The sequence below is a fragment of the Myotis daubentonii genome, chromosome 3 (assembly GCF_963259705.1).
Source record: "Myotis daubentonii chromosome 3, mMyoDau2.1, whole genome shotgun sequence".
Lineage (NCBI taxonomy): Eukaryota > Metazoa > Chordata > Mammalia > Chiroptera > Vespertilionidae > Myotis > Myotis daubentonii.
This window is the reverse complement of record NC_081842.1, coordinates 214,991,572-215,016,969: the sequence shown is the minus strand read 5'-3', so window position 1 is coordinate 215,016,969 and position 25,398 is coordinate 214,991,572. Positions and strand designations below refer to the sequence as shown.

General features: G+C 61.7%; 1 protein-coding gene across 2 annotated transcripts; it reads left to right on the top strand.

Annotated features, from left to right (window-relative positions):
- Positions 1–384: 384 nt before the first annotated feature.
- Positions 385–21,969, top strand: TMEM201 (transmembrane protein 201). 2 transcript variants are annotated; one of them, XM_059691345.1, is made up of 11 exons: positions 385–621; positions 6,493–6,613; positions 7,168–7,362; positions 8,493–8,669; positions 10,253–10,605; positions 11,391–11,594; positions 16,138–16,370; positions 17,766–17,837; positions 18,365–18,664; positions 19,050–19,184; positions 20,117–21,969. In XM_059691345.1, exons 1-11 carry the CDS (start codon positions 509–511, stop codon positions 20,212–20,214), a joined length of 2,001 nt encoding a protein of 666 aa, XP_059547328.1. In that variant the 5' UTR covers positions 385–508; the 3' UTR covers positions 20,215–21,969. The 2 variants fall into 2 exon arrangements, with proteins under 2 accessions (XP_059547328.1, XP_059547329.1); XM_059691346.1 differs by lacking the exon at positions 20,117–21,969 and having other exon boundaries at positions 18,985–19,117.
- The last annotated feature ends 3,429 nt before the right edge of the window (positions 21,970–25,398 follow it).

The following is a 25,398-nucleotide window of genomic DNA, read 5'->3' as shown; positions in this document are numbered from 1 at the left end:
CTTACTCAACCTCGTCGCTATCTTTCTATAAACATAATCATGTTTCTAGAAATTATTTGGACCGTTGGAGTGGCTTCAGTGGAAGTGGCTTAAAGAACTGCAACTTGCAGCAAACAGCATTGCGCGCTGCGGCCGGCTTGGCCCAGGCGTTGGGAGGCCGGACCAGCGGGAGCAAAGCCTTCCCCAGTGGTCAGTAGCCCGACGTGCGGGAGGGGCCTGGCGAGCGCGGGAGCGGAGTGCACCGGGAAAGGCTCCGCGCCGCCTCCCACCTCCGGCCGCCAGGGGGCACTGTCGGGCCGCCGCCGCTTCCCCCGGCGCCCCGCCCATCGGGCTCGTCCCACTCCCCGATTGGCTGCGCGGCGGGAGCGCGCCGAGTCAGGGGGCGGGCCCGCACCCGCTACAAAGCGACGGAGGTCACGGCGCGAGGAGGTGCGCGCCGCCGCCGCCCGGTAATCCGCTCGCGGCCCTCGGCGTCGCCGCCTCTGCCCACCGCCGGCCGCGGGGAGCCATGGAGGGAGTGAGCGCGCTGCTGGCCCGCTGCCCCACGGCAGGCTTGGCCGGCGGCCTGGGGGTCACGGCGTGCGCCGCGGCCGGCGTGCTGCTCTACCGGATCGCGCGGAGGTGAGTGCGCGGGCCCGTGCGGCCTCGGCCTCGGCCCCCGCCCCCGCCCTCCGCACGCGGCCTTCCCGCCTCGGCGGTTCCGGGCCGCACGGCGCCTCCCTGCCCGTGCCCGGCGAGGCCGCCGCTTTGCGTGGGGCCAGGCCTTGTGCCCACGTGCTGAGACCCGCTCTGCACGCCCCCAATCCCCAAAAGAAGACCGGAAGCGGCTGAGGAATGGGTTGGGGACTCCAGGAATGCGGGGGGGAGGGGGCGCGCGCAGCCCGCACGTGGGTTACAAACTTCCCTCTACAAGGAGACCTGTGCTGGGAGCCGCAGGATCTGCAAGGCCCCCTCCCCCCAACCCCCGCCACCACACCCCCCGGGCCCCCGAACCCCCCACCACCACCACCCCGGGCCCCCCAGCCCTGCGGGAGACCTCCGCGGGGATCCGACCGCTCTGACTGCTTTCTGCCCTCATCCCCGCTCCCAGGTCCCCGAGAGCAGGCGGGGGTGGCCTGGCTGTAGGTGGTTCTGGTCTGCTCCTGTCTCAGGTCTAAGCTCACGTTGGCCCATTGCAGCCCCCCGGCCCCTGCTCCCCCCAGAGAAGCTGAGGGGCAGGAGGACTGAGTAAACCCGGTAACTAGAGGAGTCAGGGTGGTCCGACCCCGAGGCCAGCATCCCCAACCCCTGCTCCAGCCCCCCGCCCCAGCCCTGGCCAGGCTCAAAGACCGTGCCAACCCCCATTCAGAGCCGGCCTGTCGCAGGGACCCCGTGCTCCGGGCTGAGCGCTTCGGCGGGGCCCACGGACTGTGCCTCCATCTGATCCCCTTCCCCCGAGACAGGGAGAAAAGGGGGCTGTGAGAACAGCCTGGGGGCGCGCGAGGAAGCGAAGGCACCTGCCCACCAGTGACCGCGCTGGGACTTGAACCTGGGCTGTCCTTATTTAACCACCACCGTGTACCACTTCTCACCCAAGGGGGCAAGGAGGGAGGGTGACTGAGGCACAGGCCTCTGGAGGGGGAGGGACATCAGCTGTGTGCAGGCTGAGGGGGGCAGTCTCCAGGGCAGGGCAGTCAGGCATTGAAGGAGCCCCAACTCGGGGGTCCCTGACAACCCACATCTCCAGTCTCCCAGTTCCTGCCCGGGTTCTGGAAGCTGGGAGGGCGTGCGGGACCAGCTGGTTGAAACGAGTCCTTTTATACCGGAGGGGACAGCAGGCAAGGCGCTTCGCTCAGGGTGGCAGAGCCTGGGTGCTGCTGCCTCCCAGTGACCCGGGAGCAGAGCCTGGGCCGGGCACTGTCCCCAGTGCGGCTGCCGTTTGGACTGTGTTTCGTGCTCCTGTGCTGCGTGCTTCGGCTGCTCTCATACCGCCGGCCACAGCTTTCCCTGTCCCCGAGGCCGGAGGCCGGGCCTGGTGCAGAGAAGGGCATGCTGGGCGAGGGGACTGGGGAGGGTCCTAGGAGGCTTGTGACCCAGCAGCAGGAGGGGTGCCGTGGCGTGGCCTTGGACCTGAGAAGGACCAGCTCTCCCCAGGCTGCTCTGAGATGCTCATCGAGCACTGGCCGCTGTCCTGATGGACGCAAGACCAGCCCCCTGAGGCCGAGCCCTTGTCCCCCAGGGAGGAGAGCGTGTGACAGGAGCGGGGGCTTTGGCCACAGCATGGGTTTTGGGTGACCCTCCCGAGGAGAATTGGGTTTGGAAAGTGATTTGGTGGGGGGGGGGGGGGGGGGGTTGGGGCGTTGCGAGCCCAGCACAGAGGTGGAGGGGACGCCAGGAGAGGGCCCCTGCCTGGAGGGCCGCGGTGCTCCGAGCCTCAGGCAGGGCCAACCTGGCTTTCCCGCTGGTGCTGCCACCTGGGCCACCTGGGGGGCAGGCCCACTTTTCTCCCCTTTCTACAGCTAAGGAAGAAGGCTCCCTGCCCTTCGGCACCCAGCTGTTAAACCGCAGCCGCCTCTGCCAGCTTCAGCTCCCGGCCCAGGCAGCCTGTGGCTGTCAGCACCAGCACAGGGGCAGCCCACACTGCAGCCTGCCCCTGGGCGCACCCCCTGCTGCTCTGCAGTGCGCCCATGCTCCGGACCTCAGGGGCCGCCCACAGCACCCAAAGGGGTTTCCTGGGTTCTCCACGTTGTCCTGTTGGGAGGCCCAGGGGATGCAGCTTCAGGTTAAACAGCAGAGCCTTGTCCTGGCACCAGAGTCCTGTTTCCGCCCAGCGCTCTCCAGGCTCTCCCTGTGCTGCGCGCTCAGGCTGCGGGACTCTCAGGCTGCGGGACAGGCTCCCAGGGCGCACGCTGGGTGGTCCCCCTCGGCCCAGCAGCCCCGCCTGTTTGAATGCCATCTGTTCCTGTCGCCCTGCTGGCCAGCAGACCTGTTCTTTAGGGTGACAGCAGATGCTCCACTGTTTGGCTTCTCTCCTGTGGCATCTGTCACCAGCTGCCCCATGAGGTCGCCATTCTCATCCTTGTCCAGGTCGGAAGTGGAGAGCTGGCTCATTTCTGCCTCTGTGGGCCGGCTCCCTCTCTGGGGACCTAGCTCTGTGAACGTGAGGTCTGCCCCGGGGAGGTGGGCTGGGGCTCTGTCTCGGTGTGGCAGGGCTGCTGTGGCCTTTGGCTTGTTCTGCCCGGAGGCCCCTGGGGTCCTGGCTGGCGTTCTGATGCTGGGGCCAGGAGACAGCTTCTTGGATTCTCCCTGTTGGATAGGACAACGTGTTGCTCACTCAAGGCACAGAGGAGCAAGCGAGAAGCCTACTAGGGGTTCAGCAAGGACTCCCCTCCTCCTGGGGCCCTGCCAGAGGATGACCTCTTGCCCCCTAAGGGAACCAAGTCTGACTCAGGGAGACCACTCTCCAGGCCCCTTCTGGGGAGGCTGGGCACTCCTCAGGGCCTGGTGGGAACTAGTTGGCACATTGGCCTCCCCAGATGCAGCCCCCAGACAGGGCTGGTCTCCTACCTGTGGGCGCACAGCAGTGCCCAGGCCCTGGAGCTGCATCCAGTGGGGCCTCACTCCTAGAACACGCCCACCTGCACGGAGTGGTGGGATGTCGCGAGCTTTGTTTTAACTAAACGTCTGTGATTGGGGTGGTGGGGGAGGGGGGTGCGGGGGATGCTGTGTCCACCTTCCCTCCCCAGGGTGTGTTCAGGCCTGTGGGGGTCGGTCCAGAGCTGCCGCCCCTGCTCCTGAGGGACCCCTGCCCCCGCTGCTTCGGGCTCCCCTGGGCCCCCCAGAGCCAAGAGCTGAGCACAGGGATAGTGTAGTGGGAGCCGGGCGAGCACCTCCAGGCCTCCCGTCTGCCCACCTGCTGGGCCCCGCGCTGCCTCATTCTGTCTTGTCACATCAGACCTTCTGCACTGGGAGTGGGTGGTCCCAGAGTCCTGCTGGGGCAGAGGTTTTGGCTTGGGGAGGAGTGGGTTGAGGGGTTTATGGGGGCGAGGGGGTCATTTCCCTGAGCAAGAGTGGGACAGGGCTAAGCTGGCATGGAATAGATGGACCCAGATGTCTTACAGCAGGCCTGGTGGAGGTGGATGTAGCCCAGAGGACACCATTCCCGTTCGCCCACGTGTCTGACGCAGGGGGGCCAGTGCTGGTGTGGGGGCTGCGATTCGCCCAGCTCCCATCGCTTTGCTAGTTCATCTGCGGCTCACAGGCCTGCGGACTCCAGGGACAGCCCTGAGGCGCTGTGGGAGATGCCTCCCTGACCTGTGGACCCCCACCTGCTACGGTGGCCCCTCCCCCACTCGCACACTGGGCAGGAATCACCAAGGGCTGAGAGTGACCGGAGCTGGAGCCGCTATCCCCAGGGACCAGGACTAATCCTCCTCCCTTCCTGCCACCGGCTTCCAGGCCAGGCTCATTTCCCTAGCAACGGAGCTGGAGGTTCCTGGGGGAAATGGTGGCTTCTGGGTGGGAGGGGCTTCGAGGCTGCAGCTCCTACCCCCCCGCCACCGTCCCCTGGGCTGGCGTCTTTGTCCCCTTCCCCATCTCTTCATTAACGTGCTGCCAGCTCTTCTGCTTGGCTGCAGTCCCGAGGCCAGTGTGGGGTGGTGGGGTTGTGGGGTGAAAGGGCTGGAGGGTCCCAGGGGCAGATGAGGTCACCTGCCTGCATCGTTACCACTGAGACACCCTCCCCCCGCACAGTTACAGGGGAGCCTGTGAAGCAGGTGCTGATTAACAGAAAGCCCAGGGCTTCGTTCCCGGGGGTGCCGAGTGCTGGCACCTCAGCGAGCAGGGGCGTCCACACCTCCTGCCAGGGCTGACCTCCTCCTGCCAGGCTCTTCGCCTGAAGCCCACGAAGCTGTCCCGGTGGCCACCTGGCCCTCTTAGCTCCCTGGGCCTCGGGGAGGGATTGTCATGACCCCACTGGCCAGATGGGCAGGATGACTTCCCCAAAGGCCATACCTGGGACCGCAGTGCTGCTCCCCGGGCCCTGCCTCTGCTGTGGGCAGGTTGTGACATAGCAGCCCCTTGTCCATTGTGAGGGCTTTCAGAGCTGGGCCGGGGTGCGGGCTGCAGTACAGGGGCAATCCCTGGTTCCGTCTCCTCTGTCCGTCTCTGGCTTGGGGGAGAAGTGGTTTGAGGGGTTTCTTGGGGGGCACTTCCCTGAGCCGCCTCCTCTCTCCACCCACCCCCTGTAACTAGCCTGTGGGGCGTTTTGGCCAGGCACAGTTACGCACTCCCCGGTTACAGGTGGTAAGACCGAGGCTTGGAGTACTGTTATACCCACGTGGTCAGGGGCAGGGAGTGCAGGAGGCAGCTGCATGTCAGGAGTGGGAGCTGCTCTCAAGGGGCAGGATAGTGACAGAGCTGGCCCTTCACGTGGCAAAGCACCTTTGTGTGGCCCGTGTGGCTAGATCAGCCGTGGGCAAACTACGGCCTGTGGGCTGGATCGGCCCGTTTGAAATGAATAAAACTAAAAAAAAAAAAAAAAAAGACTGTACCCTTTTATGTAATGATGTTTACTTTGAATTTATATTAGTTCACACAAACACTCCATCCATGCTTTTGTTCCGGCCCTCGGACCAGTTAATGAACCCATTGTGGCCCTCGAGTCAAAAAGTTTGCCCACCCCTGGGCTAGATCCTGTGATGCACGATCCCCGAGATGCTGTGACCCCACACTTTGCAGACGTGGCCCCAGGGAGGCAGGAGGAATGGAGGGAGCACAGGCAGGGCCGAGCGGGAGAGGAGGAACTCCGGGGCTCACAGCCAGCAGTGGCTCCTGGAAGCTGGGGGCTGTGCCACCCTGTGGGCAGTAGAGTCGTCTGTGTGGTGTGGCCTCACTACAGCTGGGTCCGAATGGCACCCCCAGAGCTGGAGGTGGCCTGGCCAGGACCCCAGGGCTCAAGCAGCTGCCTCCCGTCACCTGCTTGTGTCTAGATTCCGAGGACCAGGGGTTTGCTGGGCAGTTGCTGCACACACCCCCCCATCACACCCATAGCCAACGAGGTGGCGGGAGGGGCCCGAAGCACAGATCCCTGGTCTCTGGGCTGGGATTACCCTGCAGGCAGCACCTGTCACCTCATGTGTGCTGTCTGCGCATTCCCTCCGCCAGGAAGGGCTGGCCCCAGCCCACAGCTGCTCTAATCCCCGCCCCTTCTCCTCCCTGGAGGCTCTGGGAGCACCATTTCCGCAGCCTGGGAACAGGCCTCACAGGGAGGGAGCCAGGGCTGGGCTTGTGGCCTGACCAGCATGAGCCCCCGGACGCCGCGGCTCTGGGTCCCCTCGTGGGCGTGCTGAGCCCAGGGACCTGGTCAGTGGCGGGACCTGGAGGGCCGAGGAGAAGCCCAGGCCCTGTGGCCTCCTTGCTGGTCCTCCCGGTGCTGCCTCCCGCGCTCCTTCCTGGTCCCCGTTGGGCGCAGGCACAGAGGTCTTCACTGACTCGACTCTTCCCTGTGCTCAGGACGAAGCCGACACACACCACTGTCAACTGCTGGTTCTGCGCCCAGGACACGGTGGTCCCCTACGGGAACCGCAACTGCTGGGACTGCCCCCACTGCGAGCAGTACAACGGCTTCCAGGAGGTGCGGCGGCCCCAGCCCTTGTCCAGCTGTCCTGCCCCCTCCCCACAGCCTGGGGGACCAGGTGACTTGCCCAGAGGCACACCACCCAAGTCGGCAGGTTGGGGCTGAGCCCCGGATCTTTCTGGCTCATGTTCACGCCCACTCTCTGCTTTGCACTTGACCAGGGGTCAGCGGGCTCCCTGCAGAGAACCAGGGAGGCTCTAGGCTTTGCGGACCACACTGTCCTTGTCCCCAGGACTCAGCTCTGCCAAGCCACCATCACTATAGGAACCTGGTTCATAGACACAGCACCCCTACGTGCCCTCGTTTGCAGGCCCCTGCACCACGCGTGGGTCTGGTCTGGGCTGCGCTCCCTGGGGCTGCACTCGGCAGCTTGCCTGTGGGGGTCCCTAGTGAATTCTGTGGAGGACAGCAGCTGATTGTTGCATGGAGAGAGAATGGGGACACGCGAAGCTGCTCCACTGGGGTCTCACCGCCCCGGGCCTCTGGCCTCACGCAGAGCCCCCTTTGGGTCGGGCTCCCCGCTGATCCTGTCTCTCCCTCCCACCCTCCAGAATGGTGACTACAATAAGCCGATCCCCGCGCAGTACCTGGAGCACCTGAACCACGTGGTGAGCAGCGCGCCCAGCCCCCGCGCCCCTGCGCAGCCACAGCAGTGGGTGAGCAGCCAGGTGCTGCTGTGCAGGCGGTGCAGCCACCACCAGACCACCAAGATCAAGCAGCTGGCCGCCTTCTCGCCTCGGGATGAGGTGAGGCCGGGACGGGGAGTAGGGCGAGGAGAAGGAGCCTGCTGGGGGGGGGGGGTTGGCGGGGGGGGGCATGCCCAGGGCTTTCCAGACAGTGCCCACAGGGCCTCTCCCCACCCTGACCTGTGCTGGCCCCCCTCCGGGTGTGTCATCTCGTCGGAGCCTCCGTTCTCCCTCCTTCTCATGGTCCCTGCTCTCTTGGCTCCAAGCCTGGGAGCATCATGGAAACCTAGTGCCTGCCAGTCCTGAGGGGTTTGTCCCTGGGCAGGGGCAGGTGGCTCCAGCTGGGCCCTGTCAGACCCACCCTGCCCCTGGCCCTCTGAGTCAGGCTTGCCCGCCGCTGGCCGGACTCTCTGCTCCAGAGTTGGTGGAGGGGAGGGAGGCTGGGTGTTAGGCGTTCACCTCCCCCAGGCCGCCGTGGAGCCCAGCAGCCTGGCCTCTAGCTGGTCCTGCCTTCCCACCCCCAGGCCGGTGGTTGTGACCTCAGGAGCTGAGGCCCCGCGATGCTGGCTTTCCCAAGGCCCAGCCTGGGAATGGGGGGGGGGTGGGGAGAAGGAGGCAGGGGGTGGGGTGGGGAGAAGGACTTGGCAACCAGGGCAGCTTTTGGTCCCAGCAAGATAAGATCAAACGATAACCCCGCTGGCCCCTGCAGACAGATGTTTGGGGGCCCTGGAAACAGAGAGGAGCGTTGCTGCATCCTTAGGGGGAGGGGAAGAGAGGGTTGGACGGTCCTCAGGCTGTTCCTGGAGCCCAAGGACCCTGCAGCTCCCACTCGGCCCAGCCAGGGGCCTCTCGTGCTCTCTAGACCCAGGGCTTACCAGTGGGCGGCCCTGCCTCTGAGTGTCTGTCTGCTGTCCAGGGAGCGTCAGCCCAGAGCCCCCTTCTGCGGCCTCCTCTGGAGTAGAACTGGCCGGAGTGCCTGCCTCCGTGCCTGTGGGTCCCGCTGCGGCCTGGGCTCTGGGCTCTGGGCTCTGGGCTCTGGGCCAGCCCTTCCTCCCGGTGGCCACGCACTCGGGGTGCTGTTTGTCCTGTTGGGCAGTGGAGGAAGCAGGATCAGAGTGGGGACAGCTTGCCCATGGTCACCCCACTTGTAAGTGAACCCAAGAACCTGAGCCCCTGTCCCCGGCCCGCAGGGCAGGTATGACGAGGAGATCGAGGTGTACCGGCACCACCTGGAGCAGATCTACAAGCTGTGCCGGCCGTGCCAGGCGGCCGTGGAGCACTACCTCAAGCACCAGAACCGCCAGCTGCGCGCCCTGCTGGTCAGCCACCAGTTCCGGCGCCGGGAGGCCGACCAGAGCCACACACAGGTCTGAGCAGTGTGTCCTCGGGGAATTTGGGGCGTCACAGCCCTCGGGCTTGTGCAGGATAGCCCCTCACAGAGGGCTGGGCCCACTGACTGGTGGGCAGCTCTCCATAGCCAAGACCCTTCTCCCTGGGAAACAGCCTTCCTGTGGGGCCCTGTCCCCAAGCCCCTTCTGTCAGCAGCTGGAGAGGGTGTCCCCAGAAGAGTGGCTCAGTATTGGGGTCCACCCCTCATTTGCATACTTGACGGTCTTGAGCCCCGATGTGTCTGGGCACTTCCCCTCACCTGCATCCATTCCCCTCACCTGGCATTTCCCCAGAGCACCGTGTGGCGGCTGCACTCTTCGGCTCTGCGACGCCCACTCACAGCCAGGAAACCAACGGGGAGGTGAAGTAACTTGTAGAGAGTCCCACACCACGTGTGCCAAGGCACCAGCATTTGAACCCAGAACCAGTTGGTTAAAAGTCATTAATTTTTTAAAAATATATATTGATTGATTTCAGAGAGGAAGGGAAAAGGAGCAAGAGATACAAACATCAATGATGAGAGAGAATCATAGATCAGCCTCTGCACACAGAGAATTGAGCCCGCAGCCTGGGCATGTGCCCCACCAGGAGTCAAACCATAACTTCCTGGTTCATAGGTTGACGCTCAACCACTAAGCCATGCCAGCCAAGCTAAAAACTCATTAATTTTTTATCACAGTATTCAGTTAGTGGAATGTTCTGGGTTTTAAAGATCTGATTTAGTGGTGAGTGGATTTAGAGATAACCCACCCCCTCAGGTCCCCAGATGTGCCTTGTGTCCAGTGGCGTGTGGTTTCCAGTCCACAGCCAGCTCCTGGCCACACGGCCCGCAGCCCGTGTTTGCACAGCAGGACGCTCGGACCTGTGGTTTTTCTCCTCACCACGTGTTCCTACACTGAACAACTTATTGCCATATTTTTAAACTTAGCTTTGGCCAGAGTTATTTATATGTTTATTATAATTCCAGTTGAGATTCCAGTAGGAATTTATGGTGAGAATTTGGCAAAAACAATGAAAAATGTATTAGAAAGAATAAGGTCACTATAATATCAAAAAGCTTTCTTTAAAGAATGTGGTGGCCGAAACCGGTTTGGCTCGGTGGATAGAGCGTCGGCCTGTGGACTGAGGGGTCCCGGGTTCGATTCCGGTCAAGGGCATGTGCCTGGGTTGCGGGCACATCCCCAGTGGGAGATGTGCAGGAGGTGGCTGATCGATGTTTCTCTTTCATCGATGTTTCTAGCTCTCTATCTCTCTCCCTTCCTCTCTGTAGAAAATCAATAAAATATATTTTTTTAAAAAAGAATGTGGTGGACCCCTCCCCACCCAGTGGGGTGAAGAGCCAGCCATGGGCTGGGTCAGTGGGTCCGGCGGTAAGCCTAGAGATGGCTGAGAAGGTCCAGGGATCTTGGGCCTGGCCAAGACGGCGTCTCGGATCATCAGGTCCGGGGTGGGTTCTTCAGCGAGTGCTCTGGGGCCCTGGCCAGACCCTGAGCACAGAGTGCACAGTGGCAGTGGCTCTTGCCATCTCGCTGACCAGTCTCTCTCTTTCTCCCTCCCTCAGAGCTTCTGCTCGTCTGCGGTGAAGGCCCCCGTCCAGGTCATCGTGCTCCGCGCCCTCGCCTTCCTGGCCTGTGCCTTTCTGCTGGCCACCACGCTGTATGACACCAGCGACCCCTTTGCCCCGGGGGTCACCCTGCCCCCGGCTTTGCCCCCTGGTGGCAATGGCTCGGCAGCTCCTGACAACGGCACTGCCCCTGGGGCTGAGGGCTGGCGGCAACTGCTGGGCCTGCTGCCGGAGCACATGACAGAGAAGCTGCAGGAGGCCTGGGCCTACGGGCGGAGCCACCAGATGGGCGTTGTGGTGCTGGGCCTGCTCACCTGCCTGCTGGCCATGCTGCTGGCCGGCCGCATCAGGTGCGTGTGGGGCTGGATCCAGGAGGACCTGCTGCACGCACAGCCGGGACTGGGCTCCATTGTGTAGTGGAAACACAGCTGTCCCTCCTCCCGGCAGCTGGGAGTGCAGTGGGCGAGACAAAGTAAATGACTTGCCTTAGAGGGGGCAGCGGCACTCAGAGCAGGCCCCCACTGACCGCTGCTAGTGGGGGCCGCCAGGGCCAAACTTCCTCACTTCTCCACCTCAGACTCCTGATAACCACCAGCCTAGTGGGCTGTTGGAGAGTCGAGTGGGTGCCCTTGGGCCCCTAATTTCCCTCCATGTTCCGATTAGTGTCCACATCATCTCAGTGACTCTGAGGGAGGTTTCTTTTTTTCTTTTTAAAATATGTATTTATTTCAGAGAGGGAGGGAGGTAGAAACATCAATGATAGAGAATCGTTGATCCGCTGCCTCCTGCACTCCTCCTACTGGAGATTGAGCCTGTAACCAGGCATGTACCCTGACTGGGAATCAAACCGTGACCTCCTGGTTCATAGGTCTATGCTCAACCACTGAGCAACACTGGCCGAGCTGGGGGAGGTTTCTTAGCCCCGTTTTACAGGCTGGAACATTAGCTCAGGGAACCTGACCTGCTCAGAGCTGAGCAGCGTGTAAGTGCTGGAGGCGGGTCGAGAGGCACATGTGCTCTTGGCTCTGGATTCTGTCCTCTGAGCAGGACGGGGTGCGGGAAGGGGCAGCGAGTAGGAGGGTGAGGGGACTAGTCTTGCCGAGATGGGCCCTCACACAGCCCCACTCTCCCTCAGGCTCCGGAGGATTGACGCCTTCTGCACCTGCCTGTGGGCCCTGCTGCTGGGTCTGCACCTGGCCGAACAGTACCTGCAGGCCAGCTCGCCCAGCTGGCTGGACACGCTCAAGTTCAGCACCATGTCCCTGTGCTGCCTGGTGGGCTTGATGGCAGCCGTGGCCACAAGGAAGGCGACGGGCCCACGGAGGTTCCGGCCCCGAAGGTCAGAGAAGCAGCAGTGATTGCGGGGGGAGGACAGATGGACAGACAGCCCCAGAGCTTTGCCCCCAGCCCAGGGCAGGGCACTTCTCTGTCTTGCCTCTTTCTTCCTGCCTCACTCTCACCCCTGCCCAGCCTCGAGCCCCCGTCCTGGCCCAGCCCTGCACTTCCCTGAGGAGTCAGGCCTGCCCCCTTTTCTTTCCACACCAGTAAGTCCTCCCCCAGCCTAGGGCGCGCCCGGGTGCCACCATCTCTCTGGCCCAAAACTCTCTCATTGCCCCAAGGCTGGAGCACTGGTGACACCCACACAGGCTGCCTGTGACCTATGGCTTCCACCTGGCAGCTCCAGGCATCCCATCCTGCCACAGCCCCTGCCTGGCTCTGACACCGTGGGATGAGGCTACTGTCTGCTTCTTGCACCAGCCCCATCTCTGAGCTCCTGGCACAGGCTGGTGATGGTGGCCGCAGGCTGAGCCCTTGCCACATGGCCTGACCCCTTGGGCATCTTGACACAGGCAGATGCTGCTGAGCGGGGCCCAGAGGAGAGCCCCGCGCCTCGTCCCCATGTCCTTTCTCTGGTCTGTCCCTTTGGTCCTGCCCAGTGCCCGGCCAGCCCCACTGGAAACCGTCTGGGCTGCCCCCTGGGCCCACTTCCCCATTCCCACTCAGACCTTCCTGAACCCCTCTCGCCGGGTCCAGTTCTTGGGCCCAGACTGGCCTTGATCATGAGTTTGTAGGGCAAGGGTCTTCTCAAGGTCAACAGTAGGAAATCCTGCTTCTGCTGTGGTCAGCAGGGTTCTGGACAGCCAGCCATGGTGGGAGCTTGCCCAGGTTGGGGGGGTCTGGAGAGTCCTGTATTCATCTGTTTGGCACGGCTGTGGGCCACACAGGCAGAATAGGGCACGCACACCCTGCCCACTCTCCTGGGAGCCCCTGACTCTGCCCTGGAAAGTCAGGACCCCGTCCCCGATGCCCAGGACGTCCCCAGTTCTCTCTCCTCTCCATTGGATGCCTGGGAAAGACCTAGTTGCCCAAGGCTAGCACGGGGTAAGCAGCCCAGATATGTGCAGGTCCATGAGGGCACTAGGTCATTGTCATTTTATGACTCTCTTGCCTGTCACAGTCACTACTGCTCTGGCTCCTAGAGCCCTCACGGAGGGTGCCGAGGCTCCCAATTTCTACTTTCCTGTGGGGCCACCAGAGTCCACAGAGGCCTCGGCGGCTCCTGGGTCGGGGGAGGGGACAGCCAGGCCGAACAGAGTACGCTACCCACTCCCTCCAGGGCCCGTGTCCAGAGCCCAGGGAAGGCAGGAACAGGTGACACAGCATGAGGGCCACTCAGCAAGGGCCCCTGACCAGCTGAGCCTGCGGGGCAGGGGGCACAGGCCCTGGCCAGACCTGAGTGAGGTCCCGGGGGGCACAAGAGCTGCACCTGAGCCCGCTGTCACTCATCCTCATGTTCATGGGTCCTAAGAGGCTGCCCCACCCCACTGATCCCGTGCCCCTCCACATCCATGTGTGAGGAGCCCAGGGAGTCAGGAGCTGCCCCCAGCAGCTGTGTGGCCTCAGACAGGCCTGCCCGCTTGTTGCGTGTGGAGGGAAGTGGAGGAGGAGTGGGGATGCAGAGCCAGGACCTAGTCCTGCTGGCGCGTCCGCCTGTCCCTTCCCAGCCCGCCTTCTGAGGCAGGGGAGGCGGCACTGCAGTGAGAGCCAGGGGTGTGCTGGGCTGTGCGCGGCCCTCGTCTCTGGAGCCTCCTGTTCTCAAGGAAGCTAATGACTGCTTTTCTTGGCGCTGAGGAGAAGCAGGACATCTGTGTGTGTGTGTGTGTATTTAAGTTAAGTTATTTATAATCACCACAACCAGCTCCCGAGCTGGCCGGGAGCCCGCGCTGAGCAGATGTCTGCCTGCCCCGGCGGGGATGGGAGGACCCTCATGAGATGAGCCTCAGCCGGGAAGGCTTCCTGGCCTTTTTAGAGTCGGTGACTTTTTAATTACCCATCAGTCCCCTAAAGTTTCGTTACTTGGAGCCTATTCCAGCCCCTTCTGACGTTAGCGGCAACAGCTGAGGAAGTGCAGGCACCACTGAGATAGTGGCTCATTAGCTGGGAGTGTGTCACCCCTGCCAGGGACCTCTGTCCCCAAGACCTGAGGGAGGTACACGCGCTGTCTTCTCCCTCTGGGTCTGGGTCCCCACCCCGGGCCCAGCAGGCTCCTCCCAGGAGCGCGCCGCCTCGCCGCACCGGCCCGGGAGGAGCGTGTCCCTCTGTCCGTGCCTGTTGCCGTGCCGTCTGTCCCTGGTCGTGCAGAGCTGCAGATGATTGTCTAGTGGCCCTCGAATCCCTGTAACCGCAGCTCCCGGCCGGACATTGTGTTCGATGCTGTATTTTAAATAAATGCCTCCGGGGCCCTGCTCTGACCCGTGGGCGTCAGGTATGGAGTCTTTTTTGTTTTTTCTTTCTGAGGCGTCTGTGCCAGGGGCGGGACTTGGGGGTACAGGCGAGCCCCGGGAGTCAGGCTTGGGAGCTGGCGACGTGGAAACGGAAGGACACAGGGCCCAGCTGTCCTTGTGTGCCCTGCCAGGTGGGGTTTTCCCCTCAGCAAACTGCTACTTACGCAGCTTGCTCCTTCCCCTCTTGGCGTGGACTGGGGTTGGGTTGAGAGAGGCCAACGTCCCTCCCTGTCAGCTGGGACACTGTACAAGCACCCGGCCCTCCTCAGACCCCTTTATCCGGGGACGTAGACTCAGATCCCAGGCTGATGCCTCTGGAGAGGGTTCAGAGCGCGGGCGGTCTGGGCGCCTGGCCAGTGGAAGTGTCGGCTCATTTGAAGCTCTCGGGAGCCAGCTGAGACGGGCCCTTTAACAGGAGGCTCCCAGGAACCCGGCTGCAGTCGGGACCAGAGCTCACACTCAGCACCTTACAAGGATCCGCTAGCTGAGGGTCAGATTGAAGAACTGTCTCCCCCTCCGTGCCAACGTTTTTAGTGGCATCAGAGACGGGACAGCCCCTGTGCCAGATCATGCGAGACGGGTCTTCTGCACGGGGAGGGGTTGTGGAAAGTGCTGGCAAGACCCAGCTTGTCCTGGGCCAGCTGACCACCTGGGAAACCTGTCGCCCGGCTCGGACCCTCTCCTCGCTGCCTGGGGCGGCGGGGCAGGGGGTGTGCAGGAAGCCCCCCTGAGGAGTCCTGCTGCATCTGCTGGAGGGGCCTGGGCACGCCCTGCTTCTCAGCGGCTCAGGACACACCTGGGTCCTCTTGGAGGCACAGGCCCAGCAGGGAACAGCTTTGTGCACCATCAGAGCAGGTTGCCAAAGGTCCCGGCGTCCTTTGCTGCCTCTACATGCCTAAAGCTCCCCCTTCTGCCACAAAACCGGAAAATCGTACCTTCTATTTTGGGGGGTGGAGGGGAGGCTTCAGGACAGGTCGGCAGGTGGAGGCTGGGGCGAGCGGCTTGGCTTGAGCTCCTGCCTTGATTTCCCCATGCTCCCCGCCTTGGGTTCTGGAGTCCAGGAAGCCTGCTGGCACTCCAGACAGCATTCAGAAGGTCACGTGATCTCCAGGAGGGCAATGCTGACCCTGCACTTTCCTCAAAGCTTGTTGAAGGGGCGGGGTGAGAACTAGGAGGAACTCCTCAGGGTGCAGCTTGGCTAGCGATGGGCCTGGGGGATCCCTTAGCGGCCCGGGCTCTGCTGCAGGGCCTGGCCAACCTGCCCAGCCGTCGGCACACTGACCGTGGGCTCCTTTGTCCCTGGGGACCGAGGTAAGGCCAGACCTCCCGCATCTCCGTCCAGACAGTGAGCAGACTAATGTATTAACTGCCTCTGTCCCGCCCCTGTAATCGGTTGCCTTAATCGGAAACATGGTTGACATTCTGGCTTGGGGCCACCAGGCCCTGTTGTGTGATTTGTACCATCTCGAGTTAAAGGGACACTGTCACCTTCCATCTTTTGGGCGGCCTTGTGGTCGCTTACGGGTCTTCTCCAAGTTCAAGTTTGGCTTGTGTCCTGCGTGTCTCTTCCTGGGGACCCTCAGCCTGGCCACCCCCCTCTGCTCTACAAGACACTTGAGGTTAATGTCCGTTTTCTGAGCCCAGAGGGCAGCAGTCGGACCCCCGGAGTCAGGCCCAGGGAGCAGGGCCCCAAGCTTGGCCACGGCGGGAGGCTCTGGGCCGAGCAGGAAGGACAGGAGGAGCCCCAGGCCACTGGCCGCCATGGGAGCCTGGCAAGGGGCTGGGCATTTTTGCTTCAAGGCGAAGGGGTGGCATGAGGTTGGCAAGGGCGACAGTGTCACTTTAATACCGAGACTCGTAGTGGAACTAGTTTGCTGTGACGGATCGGAGGGGGCATGCGGGGCGGTGGGTCACGCTGCACCTCCCAGCCACCCGACCCTAATGGTGTGAATGGTCGGACTGCTTTCCGCTTCAACTAACGCACGCCTCCTCTGGGACCCCGACTCGGGCCCCCTGTGCCGAGGGCGAGGGGGCGGCTGGTGGAGGCCGCTCCCGGGCCCTCCAGGCTGACCTCTCCCTGCCCGCGGCCTCTTGCAGGTACCTCCCCGGAGACCCGGCCGGCCTTCTCCCCACGTGCCCCGGCCTGGCCATCCCCTACCCGAGCGTCGCCGCCTCTTCACCGTCTCCCTTCCTCCCCACCTCGCCCGGCTTCCTGCCCCTCACCAACCAGCAGCTGTTCCGGTCTCCCCGACGGGCCTCGCCCTCCTCGCTGCCAGGCCGCCTCAGCCGGGCCCTCTCGCTGGGCACCATACCCTCTCTGACCCGAGCAGGTAAGAGGCGCTCGGGCATCGGCGGGCCACGCGGGACTGAGGACAGATGTGCACCGGGACTCCAGCTGTGTACAAGCCGTAGGAACTGGGTTCAAATCCTGCCGCATCCACTAAGGAGCTGCCCTTCGCCCAGGGACTTACCCACTCTGAGCCTCAGTTTCCCTCAAGAAAATAAGACCAGTAGTAGGACCGGCCCCACGGTGGTTGTGAGAGAGAAGCGAGAGGATGTATTTAAAGTGCTCAGGAGGGCAGTGCATCCAGCAGGCGCTCAGTAAACGTTGGAGCCCTTCGCGGCGTTTATTCCGCCTGTTCTTGCCCTGTTGTTACTCCTGCTGTTTTCACACCTGGGGCTGGAAGTTTGCCCCAGCCGTTCCGTGTGGCCCAGGGGACAGAGGGCAGGATTCAGTTCAAGTCAGTCCTGAGTGCTTGCTGCCATGGGCCCTGCCGTGACCACCGCCTGGTCCTGGTCACCAGCGCTGTCTCGCTCTTCACCTTCCCCGCAGGCCCGTCCTGGAAAGGGACTGAACTCAGCCGTTTTCCTGCTAGAGCTCTGCGTGCTCTGTGATGACCCTCAGCCCTGGGGGAGCTGCCTGGAGCAGGCTGGGGGTTGCCCTTGGGTGGGGGGGCGGGCCCTGAGCGGGACCCCATCTTCTGAGAATGTGGACGCCTCTCGGTTCCCCAGGGCTTGCTGACGTGCAGTCATGTCTCATTTCAGCCGCTCAGCAGCACTGCCAAGTGGGTCAGTCAGACACCCCTCTGAGCCTCAGTTTCCTTCGTGACTTGCCCGGGGTCCCACTGCTGCTGGGCGGTGGGGTTGAACCCAGCTGGGGATCGGTGCAGGTGGGGTCCCGGTCGGTAGAGGGTGGGCCACAGGGACGGTGTTTGGGCGAGGCCTTCGGGTCGGAGCGAAGGTGGGATTGCACCGTGGCCTGGACTCTGGGCATTTCTCTTAACCTCACGGGCGGAGCGCTGGGGGAGGGGCTGCTGCCTGTGCTCCTGCCTGGAAGCCATTGATGAGCAGAGTTCCCGAGTCCCTGCGCGGGTCACAGCCCTGGCCCGGCCCAGCTCAGGCCTCCTGGCCCTTCGTGCGCAGCAGCTGGGGCAGGGGGCCCACGGGGGCCCACGGCTGCCCTTCCCCACATGACTGTTGTCTGGAGCTGCCCGCCAGGGGTGGGAAGTGGTGGGTTTGGGCCCACGGTGGTGCGGATCCCAGAACCTTCCAGAACCATCTGGAGGGAGAGAGTTGCAGACGGCGAGGGGTGGGCACTGCGTCCTGGTTTATCCTTCAAAAAGGAAATGACGCGGGTTAAAGGGCCCTCGGTGAGAGGCAGGGCTGTGAGTGACAGGCTGGATGCGGCGGAGCAGGCCTGACCTGTGCCCTTTCTTCCCTCCCAGACTCGGGGTATCTGTTCAGCGGGAGCCGCCCGCCGTCTCAGATGTCTCCATCCGGGGAGGCTCCTGTTTCAGGTAAGAGGAGTGACGGGGAGGCTGTCCCAGGTGGGGCAGTGTGTGGGCCGGGGTTTCCTGAGGGTCAGGCAGGGGCACCCCCTGTGTGCAGGCCCCTGTGTGCAGGCCTGGCCAAGTGACTGACAGCCCTGTGCCTCCATTTCTCCTGTGAAATGGGCGGATCGTGAGGGTTAGATGGAATGCTCTCGTCCTCATCCGTGACCACGTGGGGATGCGCACTCAGGGGAGCGGACCTTAAGCCTCGAGAGTTGGCTGCTGCCCCGGCCTTGCTCTCAGCTGAGGGCAGTACCAGGGCCTTTGGAGAGAAATCGCGAGGCAGAGGGGACATGGCTGAGGTTCCGCGGTCCTCTCCCCGCCTGTGGGCCTGGCGGACGCAGACTCCTCCCCGCTCTGCCCAGCCTGGCCTTTCTCCTGGGGTCACAGGAACAGAAGAGCCATCAAGCTGACTGTAACTGCACGTGCAGACCTACCCTCACAGTCGCAGGCGCCTGCGCTAAGGCACTGTGTCTGTCACCTCCACCCTCCAGATTACTACTCTCTGCTGCTCGGGAGCTGCCCCTCGTCCCCGTTCCCTTCCCCGGCGCCCTCCGTGGCCGGCTCGGTGGCCTCCAGCGCCGGCTCCCTGCGCCACCGCAGGCCCCTCATCAGCCCTGCCCGGCTCAACCTGAAGGGGCAGAAGCTGCTGCTGTTCCCGTCGCCGCCCGGGGAGGCCCCCAGCACCCCCAGCAGCTCCGATGAACACTTGCCCCTCAACGGCAGCCACTTCAGCATCGAGCCACCCCGGGTCCCGCAGAGGCAGCCGGCGCAGGACACGAAGCACACCGTGGGTATGACCCTCTGACCCCTGCCCTGGGGGCAGGAGAGCCCAGCTGGCTGTGGGGGCGCCTCTGGGGTCAGCGCAGTGGTGGGGACCCCCGTTCGGAGGCTGCACAGGGCCTGTCCTTGATCTTCTCCCCAGCTCCATGGCCTCTGGCTGGGCTTCTCATGACCTTGAACCCTCCAGGACATTGCTCTCTGTTGGCTGATATTCTTCTCTTGTTTGGCAATTGACCTTGAGGCTGGTCTGTTCCTTAGGATGGATCGGAGACGTATTATGCCCTGCCAGACTGTCTGATAACAGATTTTTTTTTTTTTTTTTTTGCTCAAGTATTGTCTAACTGTCCTGTCCTGGGGTGGCCTGTGAGCACCCCCTGAGATACCCCTTCTCTGCAGACATGAGGTCCATGCGGGGGAGAGGCAGCGCCTGCAGCAGCCACTACATCAAGAAGGAGGACGACTCGTCGCAGTCGTCCACGTGCGCGGTGGACACCACCACCCGAGGGTGCCCCGAGGAGAACACCTGGAGAGGTCTGCGCCTGAGTTGTTTTGGGGGGAGGGCAGGGCAGCATGGGGCCTCGGTGTCAGCCAGAATCACCTGTTCTGTCTGGGGCCTGACAGAGAAAGACCCTAGAGGGGCCCCCTAGTGACGGAGGGCGGTCAGGTAACCCGCCCAGCACCGCGGGATGCAGTCCGTGCTCCACAGGCTCCCTCCCTGTTAGGGCCAGGCCTGCACGCTGTGACAGTAGCCTCGGGTCACATGGTCACGGGCGGCTATTTAAATCTTAACAACATGAAAATTTGGTAACAGTAAACGCTGAGTTCCTCAGCTGCACCAGCCACACATTCAAGTGCTCCAGGAGACCTCACCTTCGCAGACGCTCCCGGGAGGGCGCTGGCCTGGGCCGGGCATCAGCTCACATCCTGCCTCCTCCGCCTGTGGGCCCCGGGGCAGCTGAGAGATCCAACCCTGTCAGCACCTGGCACTGCCCTGGGAGAGGGGCACATGGATGGCGAAGATGGACACAGAGAGGTTCCCTGGAAAGATTGGGTGCTGCCCCCAAGTCAGGCGGGGTCTGGGGGTGAGCGCGGCAGCATCAAGGGCATGCTGGGGCACAGAGGATGGGGGACCTCCGTCGCCTGCTGACCTTGGAGGCCCGGGGGGGTCTAGTCCCCTAATGCCCTGTTTTCTGTGTGAATGCCAGGTCACAGCCCCATCACCACGGTGAAGCACAGGGCGCCCCAGCCAGTGCTGCCTGAGGCACAGACTCAGGAAAGGAGGAACCTGTAGGGGCAGGCCTTGACCGTGACCTGGGCTGCTGTGTCCTTCTGAGTGGGGCGGCCTCCGGGGGCCAGGAAGGAGCTGCGCCTGTGGTGGGCCAGGGGCTCTCAGGCGCAGAGACCCCACCCCGGTCACCTTCTGGCCTTCGTGCCTTTGACTGGGTGTCTCTACTCTCTCCAAGGTCGGTTTGGCCCCTCCCTGGTCCAGGGCCTCCTGGCCGTGAGCTTGACTGCCAACGCCCTCTTCACCTCGGCCTACCTGTACCAGAGCCTGCGCTGACCGCGGGCCCGGCCTCCTGCACTGGAGAGCCAGAGAGCCCAGGTGCATGCTGCTGCCACTGCCGCCTGCCCGCCCTCCTCCGGGCCCTGCCCGCTGGACTGAGTTCTTCCTCAGAATGCCTTCTCCTCACGTAACGGAATGGACTGCGGGGCTGAGGGGCGTGTGAGGCCACCCTCCGCCCGTCCATCTTGCTGACATCAGTTGTGTTTGGTGCTGCCACGGAGCCACGGTCCCCGAGGGCTGCACTGTCCAGCCCTGCCTGTGGGGCCGCCACCACCATTGTACCTGCAGCTGGAGCCCTGCCCTGAGCCCCGCTCCATGGGCCACGGGCACATCTCCGTACCGTGCGCCCCATCCCCCGGGGGAGGCGGGAGGCATGGCCCCTGTGTCCCCTGTCCTCCACCGGCCCCTTGAGGATGAGCTTCCTCTGCCCCCACCTTACCCCTTCCTGCTAGTCCCGGGCCGGGCCTGCCCTCCGCTCTCCCGTGGGCACCTCAGAATTCCTGGGTCTCCGGCTCCGCTGGGCCTGCAGGACTCGTGTAAGCATCTTGCCCCAAACTCCCTTCTGCCCACGTGCACCCGTTTTAGTACCTCTGGTGGCCTCTCGGGCAGTAGCCCTAACCCTGAGAACACTACCCAGGGTCCCTCCCGTGCTGCCCACAGGGCCTTGCTCAACCCTTAGCTGGTTGCGCCGTGGGACTGCCCAGGGCAGCCTGCAGGTGACAGATGAGACGGCACCCCACCGCCATGAACCCGGCTCCTTCCCACAGCTGAGACCCCCGTCGTCCTCTCATTCTGCTGACACCACAGGCCACCTTGGCTGGCTTTGTTCCCTCCCCGTTCCCTCTGTCCCTGCCATCGCCCTTTGGCCGCTACTGCACGATTGCTCCCCCTCACCCTGGTCCGGGGTCCTGCCCACCCCTGAAGAGGGGAGGGACCTCGGGGTGGCACAGCGACCCTCCATGATGCTGTGGCTGTCAGACCCCCAGTCCCCGCTGCCCTGGGCCTTGGACAGAGGGTGGGGCAGCACATGTGTGTATGTGACTGCACATGTACGTGCATGTGACCGTGCAGGCATTGGTGCTGCTTGGGGAGGAAGTGGCTGCCTGGATGAATTCTGCAACACGTGATAGGGGCTCGGGCAGGAGGAGGGGTCTTCGCTCCACCATTCAGGGATAAAGTTTAATTTTATTTTTCTACACATTTCTGCCAGGGGAGGCATTTTGCTGGGAAGCAGGATGCCCCCATCCTCCCAGCCAGGGAGGGTTAGTTTTTTTAAGCTTTGGTGCTTTTTTTAGTAATTTTTTTTACCACGTGGGGAAGGAGATTGCTCTGGCTTCCCTCTCCCTTCCCCCACTCGCGTCCTGAGAGCTACTGTCTCCTGCCCTGACCTGCCCCGAACACAGGGATCGGGGACCTGAGGGCCACGCCAGGACCTGAGTCCAGCTGCCGAGACGGTTCCAACTCGGGGCTGTCTCGGCCTCCGTTTGTGCGGGGGACATGTGTCAACGTCTTAATTTTATTTTCTGCCTAATAAAGCCAAACTCCATTCTCAAACGCACTTCCTCTCTGGCTCTGAGGAAGCCCCCACGGAGCCCACCCCACCCCCAGGCCTGGCCCCTCCCAGGACCCGGGTCCCAGCTCCTCACCAAGACCTGGAGAGGCTGGTGGGGAGGGGTTTACTTAATGTTTTAATTCAAACAAAAAAAACCCAGCCTTATTTTTACAAAAGCAAAAAAAATCAAAAAGATACCAGCCTTTGAACTGTATTTGTCTTTATTCTGCAGCTCGGCCCCTGAGGGACCCCACGGTGGGGGGTGGGGGCCGAGCCCGCTGAGGTGGCAGTGATGTCACATTTGTTCAGTGTGGAGCTCCGGGGTCCCGGGCCCATGGTGTGGGTGGCAGGTGCAGTGTGGCCGTGTCCCCAGAAAGGCTCAGGGATTTGAACAGATCAGCGCAAACAGGAGGGCCAGGGTCCCAGAACAGCATGAGTTAGGAAGTGCTCCGCTGTCTCAAAGGCCTGTCCCAGCCAGCGGCCCCAGGGCTGCAGGGCAGTCAGGTCTTGTTTTCTCCTGAGCCCACTCAAGTGGCCTGGGGGGCAGCAGCTGGGCTCCCCATCAGCCCCTCCAAGGCAGACCCCCAGGCCTCATGGCTGGGCCAAGGTCAGCTGGCCCAGGCAGCAGGCACAGACACGGTGGGCACTGGGGAGGCCCTCAGAGGTGATGAGCCAGTTGTCGCTGAGCCTGCAACCCCTGGTGGGGCAAGGGGCAGCCTCTGGGGTGAGCCTGGGCCTGCGTTTCTATGGGCTTTGGGTTAATAAGTCCAGGACCGCCATCCAGGGCCAAGGTGGGATCATTAACCCACAGCACGATGCAGGAGCCCAGGTACATGTGAGGGGCTCATTCTGGCCCAGCACCCAGGGGAGGATGGCTGGTGGGTGGTGGGCTCTAAACCTGACCTTGAGTTAGATGGTAAAGGGCAGGGTCAAGCTGCCTGCAGGGGGCGCCACAAACACCTGAGTTCACTGACCACAGGGTCCTTGCGATGTCCCCTGAGGCCTAAACACCTGGGGCCACTGGAAGCCCTCTCTCCCAGTGACTGCAAAGTCCTCTGGTCCAGGGCTCCCCCTGGCTCTGCGCTGTAAGAGGGAACCAAATGGGGGGCAGAGATGGCTCCTTACTCTGGACCCGGATGGAACCGGGTGAAGCTGCAGCCTAGCCTGGCGTGTTTGTCCTGCCCCTCAAGCCAAATCAGGACCATTAATAAGGCTAAGGAGCTCAGAGGGGAGATGGCTGGTTTCCCAGGACAAGCCCTGAGGTTTGGGGGGAACCTCCAGTTGTCAGAGCTGCTCTTACTCCCGAAAAAGCACATTTGATGTCACAGATAGCGCCCCTGGGGCAGAAACCATGCGGCCTCCCGTATGAGCTTTTGAGTTTACAGAAAGCAATGGGGGTGCCATCCCGGGGTTCATCTGCCTGGCTCAGCGCGTGAAGTAGCCCAACTGCTCAGGCTGAGGGTGTGGGTGAGGATTTATTGGGGTCCTTTCATTGTGCCCCTCAATGGAAAGGTGGAAACCGTTCTCTGGTGTTTGGGTGGGCTTATTTTGAAACAAAGTTCGGTTTTTGGGAGAAGCAAGAAAGATCTAAGTCGAAGATCTCTAAGTGTAGCAGCATTTCCTGTGGTGGTGTCCCTACATAACGGAATTAATATTGGTGCTTAGCATCATGCATGAAAATTAAGAAATTAATAAATGTGTAAATATGAAGGGGCTTCCTTAGCCTGAGGCATCTTAGCCAGAACCAGGCGCCTGTGTGACAGGTGGGCATGTTGCTGAGCCACTTGGTGCCTTTCAAAGAAAAAAAATTTCTTAATCCTCACCCAAGGGTATGTTTTTACTGACTTTTAGAGAGAGAGGACAAGAGAGGAGGTGGGAGAGAGAAACATTGATGCGAGAGAGAAACATCCATCAGTTGCCTCCCATACAGGCCCCAACTGGGGACCAAACCCAAAACCTAGGCATGTGCCCTGACCGGGAATCGACCACAACCTTTCGGTGCACGGGACAACGCTCCAGCCAGCTGAGCCACCGGACCAGAGTTAGGTGCCTTTTATACAAATGTCTCTACGCGAATCTAACTCTTCCTTCTAATACTAGTGGGTATTTCCAAAATATCAGCTCAATTATACGATTAGCACAGCTCCAGGCTGCACGGCCCCAGCCTGCAGGTCTCATTGCCAGATCATCCCCGGCAGCTGCTGTTAGACCCGACGCAGGAGGAGTTACGGGGCTGAGGCAAGGCGATGGTTTGCTGAAGTTGATTTTAAGGCAGTCTGGTGCCGAGCAGCCACCCCAGGGCAGAGCTCTGTGGCCTCGGGTCTTCCCCGCAGCTGCTGAGACGTCTGCTAGGCTGGGATTTTGTCTGTAGATTTGGTTTTTGTTTTTTATTCAGAGACACTAACAGCTTGTCATGAACTTGCAGCTTCCAGATTCATTGTGGTTGGGCACGGGGACAAGGGTTCTCTATTTTGACCTTATAAACAGTAAAGGGGGGAGCTGGCTTCAATATGTCATTGTCATTTGGCCCCTTCACTCAAACCCTCCCAGCTATGTGCTGCATTCGCTGATGGCTCTACAAAAGGGCCTGTGTAAATGTCCCCGCGCGACCCCCTGGCTCCGCCCAGCGGGATAGGCTAGACCAAGTTAGCATGTCCCTTTCTTGCTTCTGTGCTGAGTAACCAGTCAGCAGCCTGAAGTTGCCTTCAAACACGTTTTATCGCACTTCACCCACCACACACAAACGTATTAGAATGTATGCAATTAGCATGGATTTCCTAAATATTACCCTATGTAAAAACAAGGGCTTATCGTAGAGTTTCATTAATAGTAATATCAGTTCCCTCATTGGGACAGATGCTGTAATAATGTGAGAGGGTAGCAATGGGGGAACCAGATGTGGGGCACACAGGAACTCTGCCCTTTTCAGTAAATCTAAGTCTGTGCTGAAATGAAAGCTTATTGCAAAGCAACTTACAGAATCAGGGGTCCTGACTGATACAACACTGCTTCATGGGACAGTTGCTTTAACTATTTTTATTATTATTATTATTGATTGATTTTAGAGACAGGAAGGGAGGGAGGAAGAGAGAGAGAGATTGTTGTTCCACCCACTCAAGCATCTGATTGATTTCTGTATGTGCCCTGATCAGGGACCAAACCCCCAACCTTGGCACATCAGGACAGTGCTGCAACCGAATGAGCACCCAGCAGGGCTGTCTTGAAATGCTCAATACTTTTTGAACAGGGAGCCCCACATGTTCATCTTGACTGCACCTCTCAGTTACTGCCCCGAAGGAACTCACACCCGACTGTTGGCAAAAATTACTCCTGGCAGCCAGGATGGGAGAGTGAAAGCAGGATTCCCTGCATCCTGTGCACAGGATACATGTCCACAGCACTTACAGTTTGTAACACGTGTGTATGTGTGTATGTTTCCAGAGCACACGAGATGTGCAGAGAAAAGCTCGCTGCCAGTGCAAAGCATGTGCATGTGGAGCCGCAGCTGGAACTCGGCCTCTACAAGTCAGTTACTGACCCGCTGGCCTGGGATGAACTGATTACTCCACTGAGACTCCGTTTCCTCCTGGAAAAACGGGACCTGTGTTCTACCTCTCAGGGCTGCTGTG